Raw genomic sequence first — 7,214 nt, 5'->3', positions numbered from 1 at the left:
TATACTAATAATTCAATAAACAAAATACAACTAAATAAAATTAAAAAATGAATAAAAGAACCTATGAAGTAAATAATAATGATACGAATTTGCAATTAATAAATTAATAATAATGAGCTGATGAATTCGTAATAAGTATGGAATGAACTTGATTAAAAATAAAGATATAATATAAAATATAAAAACGAAGAAAACATATAATATACAATATATAATACAAAGAACTGAATGGAAAGTCCTGCGTACAATTATAGAAGCGATCTGGGATCAGAGCCTTAACAAATGGAGGAAAAGAACTAACAAAGAGGTTAAGACATGATGCTCGAAGCTATCCATCAGGACGTCTCTTCATAACAATAAATGCCAGTATTGTAGGCAAGAGACCACCTGGGAGGCAAAAAACCAATGGATAGACAGAATCAACAAAGAGGCGAAAGATAGTTTCTGCATGCAGACAACTGGAAAGTAATAACTTAAGAGAGGCTGGCGTGGAGAAGCCTGCTTCGGTCGGCTAGAGCTACATGTCTGTAGTGCCAACCGAAAAAAAAAAATATGCTTTGGTATAAACAAAAATATACATGTTTATATAGAAATATAGATAGATGTAATCTAAAATGATAATTTGCTTGGCCATTGTCATAAGCGTTACCTTAAAAAATATCATAATATAGAAATGTCTAAAACAAAAATTGTTCATTAAAATGGTTGTTTTCATAATCTTCAATTGTTATTTGTGTATTTACATATATTCTTAAACCATTTAAGATTGTTATTGTAAAAACGAAAAAATCCAATTTTTCCTTGAAATTCGAAACCTGTAACTAAGTGGCTGAAAACTGAAATTTCATTCATAAAAACTCAGAAAAAAATTATGAATTGTATTTCTTTTTTTTCATACCCTCCTGTAATGATGTTATTGAATATTTGGTACATACATATAGGAGGTATGCTATATGTATATCTAGGTGTTAATGATACCTTGGATTGCCTTTTGGCATGAATTGTATTTCGTAATGAAAAAATAAATAAATAAAAGATAACTAAGAAATAAGCCATTTTATTAATCGGGAAACAGCTATGACAATTTTTAAAATTTAATATTTATTAATTTATCTTATAAAAATATCAGAATCAGCATATTTTGATTAAAGTGTTTTTCCTGATTGATTGAGAGGTACATACTTATATATATATTTTTCATTTCCTTAAAAGCAAAACAACTACAGAAACGAATTTATTTTAACTTGTGAGATATGCAAATTATCAAAGTGAAAACCCCACCTATTTATTCTGTTATTGTGTTAAGAAGTGAAGTAGACCACTTTTGAAAAAAAAAAAAAAAAATCAACCCATATTTATTTTTCATTAATTTTATTCTTTAGCTTATTAACTTTTGATTTAATTAAAATAGACTTCTGATTTTATTACCTTTGTTAAAGCCTACTCAAATCGACGTTGCCTTTTTGAAGGAAGCTCCAAAACATACGAAGGGGAAAAAAATTTAATTGGATATGAACATATATTTGGGCGAAGTTTACAATAAAAACATAAACATGTAATCAAACATATTTAAAAATAAAAAAATAATATAAATTAAAATAAATGGGGCTTTGAAGACAGAATTAAATGAGCGAATTTAATATTGAAAAGCAATAAAAAAAATTTACAAAATTAATAACTACATATAAATAAAATTTTGAGTGTCCGTGACTCCGATGGGTCAGAGAAAGATATTTCTTGATGTATCATAGCATAGTGCTATTGCTACTTTCAAAATTGGTCAAACATTGGTGGCCCACGTCTATACTGTTTCCATTATGTAAAAATTGTCTAATTTAATTAAATTAAATATCACAACGACACTCATCGAACGCTGTGGTCGTTTTACCATTTATCGTAAATAACAATAAAATTTCTAAGTACCACATAACGCACTCAGGCAAGGACTGGTAATGAGCTGTAGGAACTATAAATTAATTTACCGAGGGAACTCCATTCCCTCTAACATACGTCATGTACCAACCCTTCCCTCGTTTAAATGCCTTCTATTTAACTACCTTTTGCTTCACCAATCTAATCCATTATTATAATAGTACAGATGTTTTATTATTACCTTTTTGTTTTGTTTTTTATTTAGTCAGTTAGTTTTATTAATTAATATAATTTTTCTTCTCTACATATAAGTTAAAATTAAGTGGCCCCATGGCCAATAAATGTTATTATAAAATTAAAATTACCTTCATAATTGTTCAAAAGGGACCTAGTTCCAGAATAATAAACTATTTTTCATTTCATTACAAATGGCGAATAGACAGCTGATTCAAGGCCAAAGTTTTTTGACCCGTTGCTAGGTGACGGCTTGAAAATCACTCCCACTGACCGTGATTCGTACATTTAAATATTATAATACAAAATATAAATACACCTGTTTCTTATAAAAATAAAATTTACTGTAAAGGAAATAGTACAAATATAAATGAATGTAATTAAATTAAAAACTAAAACTATTCACAAATTATTCAATGAACTTGGCATGAACAACCTATTTATGTTATATTTTCTTTTAACTTATAATTAAATAAGTGTATATATCTTTTTTATAGATAAAAAAAGTTTTTATTTCGTAAATATTACTATTTAAAATAATTATCATACTGCTTCGGGCTATACCCTCATTCAATTAATTTTTCTTTGCTACTCATTAAATGTTTTATATTTTGGTAAAAAATACTAAATACTCACCTGAAAGAAAAATAAATCAAAATATTTTTGGAATAAAATAAAATACTGCTTTTTATTGTTAAATTTTTGTATAATTTAACATTATACAATTAATTTATAATTATAATTTTAACCTTTTTCAATTAAAGGTTTAATGAGTTAGGGAAAGATTAAAGGAAATTATGGGTAAACTTCTATACGCATTCATGCACTTTGTCTGTATTAAGTTCTGAATGGACCTTGTGTGAAAAAATATATAATTGTTAGGTATTTGTTTATATATACTTGGATAATTTTAAATTTAGATAGTTATTCTTGTGCGATAAAAATTATTATTGTTAGGACTATGTCTGTATCAAAGTCTGTAAAGCTATCAATTTGAACAGCCCTGATGAAACCTTGTGGAGCGAAACTTCGGAAAATAAATAGTTGTTAACTACAATCCCTGACCATCTTCTTCATATTTAAAATTATATGGTCAATTATATCCACCAGTTTAGATAAAATATTTTCTTTGCGTTTTCTGCCTGCATTTCAGAAACTTAAAAAAAAAAAATGTCAAAGAAGTTTCTTATATTTATTTTATTTTCAGGGCGCAATGTTAATGTAGTTTTTTTTTCTTTAGAATAAGTTTGTAATTGTTTTTAATGTTATTTAAGAAAAAAAAGCTTCAAAACATTTACTGATGAGAAATTTCTTTTACAGCCACAGCTGGGCCCCAAACCTGGCGATTTGGTTGTACTTCAGCAGTTCTTCGGAATAAGAACACCACTCGATGTCGAAGGGGCAAGAAGACTGGCCTGTTCCTCGAACATCGACGGTTCGACTCCTCTCCACCAGGCGGCCAGGGAAAGCCGTGCTAAGGAAATGGCAGCACTCATCCGGATGGGAGCTCCAGTCGACGCGAAGGACAGCCTAGGGTTCCAACCGGTGCATAAGGCGGCCGCAGCGGGATCTGTTCAGGCTCTGAAGCTACTCAAGTTCGTCGGAGGCGATTTGGAGGCTGAAGGGAACCACGGCTACAAGCCGATCCATCGAGCTGCGATGAACGGTGGAATGGAGGCTGTGCGGTGGTTGGTGGAACAAGGGTGTCCTGTAGACGCCACGATCTCGGGAGGGTGGACAGCTCTACATCTCGCGGTGTGGTGGGACCGGGAGCCCGTTGTACGCTGCCTACTGGAGAAGGGGGCCTCGGTAAACTACATGACCAATCATGGTTTGACGCCTCTCAGTCTGGCTATCTCGGGGCAGCACGAGCACCTAGCGCGTATAATTATAGGACACGGAGGGATCGTGGAGTAATGGAAAACTGTTCATTTGAACTATATGACATTACCAAACCTTATATAACAGTGATTATATAATATCTGTTTACAAGATTTATGAAAACAGATAAAATCACTGTGATAAGAAGCAAAATAAAAAAACATTTAATCTCAACTTACTGTTTTAGGGTAATGTACAAAAAATAATAAAGGTCACTTATGTTAAAATAAATTCGTGGTCATCAAGTACTAATTATATGTACTCTGGACCTAGTAAGTTTTATCTAAAGACTGGAAATATTTCCAGCTAACAGTCTAAGGTTCAAGTATTTTTAAAGGGAAGAATAGTTACTTGACGATCATTCATGAAAGGAGGAAATCTTGGGGGCCAGGTTATTAAAGCTGTGTTAAGAAGAAAGTGGTAAGATAGGGGTGGGCATTTCGTCCTCTTTGCTTTTCGTATGAAATAGAATTGATTATAAAATCGGACGAAAGGGAGAAAATTATTAATATTACAATAAAATATGTTTTAAAACATAAGATGTGCCAAGCAGGTAAAATTCTGTAGGCTGGTAGCTAGTTTGTATAAAATAGAACTATATCCTGAAGTGCTTATATTCTGGATTCGGGATAAATTGGATCCTGGATTCTTTTTTTATCCTTCGATTTATTTTAAAAGCCATAATAATAATATTCAATTCAAATAATGATATTGATGAATAATCTCCCGTTGAATGGTCGATGACAAAGTATAGATTTAAAATAAATCTATAGGAAATGTCCTCTCAGTTTATTCAGATGTGTTTCATCCATATTAAATAAAGAAAGAATACCTTCCAACTATAGTTATATAAAGAATATCATACGAATCGACTAGGACTAGTGAGGGGTCCAGGATTGCATTGTATCACTGGCTGGAACTTATAATAAAGAGGAAGAAGACATTGAAGATTTTCATTCAGAACCTGAATAATACCGAAACTAAATTTAAGGATGGGATATTATACTATTTTATTTTCTATATTAATGTTATAATATTTTTTTGTTCCCACTTTTAGAATAAATTTCAGTTGTATGGTTGGACAATAAACGTTTTAATTATATATTTTTTTCTTTTTGCCCTTTTATTTAATTTTTAAAAAAAACATAAATATACATGTGTGAATAATAACAGATGTTATTTGGCTGGGTCTGCTGAAGGTGTGTTTTTTACATGAGTAGTGATATAGCCGAGAGTTGATGTAGAACGGGGAGGGACCGCTCTGCTGGTGGTAGTGGTGTTGTTGAGACAATTTCAGACTGCAGAGTCTAAAGGCCTTCCCTCGGCGAGAGCCTTCAGCCCATCAAAGAACATTACATGCCTTCGGCCTATGAACTCCGGCAAAGAGGAGTGCTGGAGCCCTTACCGAATCACACTGTTCCATAGTCCTCTGAAGCGTGAAACCTCTGAAGGAGGGAATTCGGGAAACTCTATAGGTTGTTCTGCGAGGTCTTAAAGAGGTGTCTTAGCTTTAAAAACTTTTAAAAATAGGTTTTAAACAAAAGCTAATAAATCCAATCAATTTCCTATTAATGAAAAAATTAAGGTTATAATCTCACATAATAACAATATCACACAACAAACCATATCTGGGCCACCCGTAGCTCAGTGGTTAAGACACAGTCTTACCAATTTGATTGTGTATTGGCGGTGCCGGTTCGAATCCGGCCTGGGACGTTGACTTTTTTCATTGAGTGGCGGTCCTACAAAATGAACAACTTTGACCCCCAACCATGGTTAGGCAGTATAGGACTCCAATGGGAGTCTTGGCCGAAAAAAAAAAAAAAAAAACCATATCACTTTATATATAATCCTATCACTTCTTCGAGACTTTTTTTATGGTTAAAAGAAAATAAATTGTATTCATTTACTTAAATACTCTTAATCAATAATACTTAATACTGGGTTAATCAAGAGTGTCTGAGAAATAAATACAATTTATTTTATTAAAGTTAACCCTTTAATGATCCTAGCTGAAGTAAAATAAGAACTATTTGAGTGCATCCTATTCATAAGGAGTGGAACACATTTTTTTAAAATTTATTTATTTAACCCTAGCAGCACCAAGGGGGGGGCTCGCCGAGCCCTCACTTCTGATTTTTTTTAATACTGCTCTCAAAAAATTTTTTACAGACAAGGAAAAAAATCTATTTGCCTAAAATTTATCTACCAACATGTTGGAATTGATTTGAAAAATATTTGATAAGGAGGAAGAGTACGAAAAATTATTTGTGTCAGAAAAATGAGATGAGGGCGGGTGGAGCCCCCCCCCTTGGTGCAGGGAAGGGACCTGAGGTTCATCAAAATGCTGGCTTCTGATTGGCTGCTCACGGAAGTGCACCAGCTCGCCCATACTCTCACTACTGGTCTGATTTCCTCAGTTTTTTTTACTTAAAAATATTTTTGGACTGATATGTTTCTTTGGTTTTTTAGTTGTTCTGAAAAGAGTTGACACATGTGAACCTGCTGAATCTAGTGATGAGCATTTGTAAACATAAACATTTTATTCTTATACCTAAGTTCAGACAATAGAATTTTTTTTTGTTTTAAAATATTCATGAAATTGAAAATAATTAAAGTTTCAGCGACCCTAGGTTTTTGTTGTATCATGTATTCTTATTCTTTTTTTAATTCCAAATTAAAACATTTTCATAATAAAGCATATAGAAACCTTAGGTCCTTATTTTTTTTTAAATAATCTTTATTCTACCATCTTATTTACAGAAGTAAGAAGAAATTATTATATTTCAAAAGAGTAAGTTTACCATAAAAGGAAAATTAATGATATAAGGGTTAAAATCAAGTGAGGGCTTGTGGAGGTCGTCTTGGGAAGTGTAGGGCTCGGCGAGCCCCCCCTTGGAGTAGGCCGTAATGAATACTACCTTGGTGCTGCTAGGGTTAATGTAATTTACAACTGTACAAAATAATAAATACAATAAGTAAATATGTTGTATGTTTCATTTACACTTGAAATTATTGGGAAGGAACCATCCATTGGTGGTACTTCAAACATTAATTTAAATTAGAAGGTCCCGTGGCCAACTTCTTTTCAGACACCTCGGAGGATTATCAGGGACTGTTAAGGATGAAAGGTTAAGAATTAATGGGTTAGGATGGTTAAGGAGTTTGGAATGAAAAGACGTATATCTGTTTTGGGCCAAATCTGCAACTGATGGGATGTTAAGGTC

The 7,214-nt window shown here is 32.3% G+C and overlaps 1 protein-coding gene across 1 annotated transcript in view; it reads left to right on the top strand.

Moving 5' to 3' along the window:
- Window positions 1-5,089, top strand: part of LOC106690876 (26S proteasome non-ATPase regulatory subunit 10-like) — a gene marked incomplete in the record, with an annotated part of 36,648 nt that extends 31,559 nt beyond the window's left edge. Inside the window, 1 exon segment of the mRNA XM_067053288.1 lies at window positions 3,427-5,089. Within this exon segment, the coding sequence (XP_066909389.1) occupies window positions 3,427-4,023 (597 nt within the window).
- Between the last annotated feature and the right edge of the window lie 2,125 nt (window positions 5,090-7,214).

The sequence above is a fragment of the Halyomorpha halys genome, unplaced genomic scaffold (genome assembly GCF_000696795.3).
Source record: "Halyomorpha halys isolate HHAL.00 unplaced genomic scaffold, Hhal_1.1 Scaffold1933.1, whole genome shotgun sequence".
Classification (NCBI taxonomy): Eukaryota; Metazoa; Arthropoda; class Insecta; order Hemiptera; family Pentatomidae; genus Halyomorpha; species Halyomorpha halys.
Note: the sequence above shows the minus strand (reverse complement) of the source record. Positions and strands in the feature narration are given on the sequence as shown.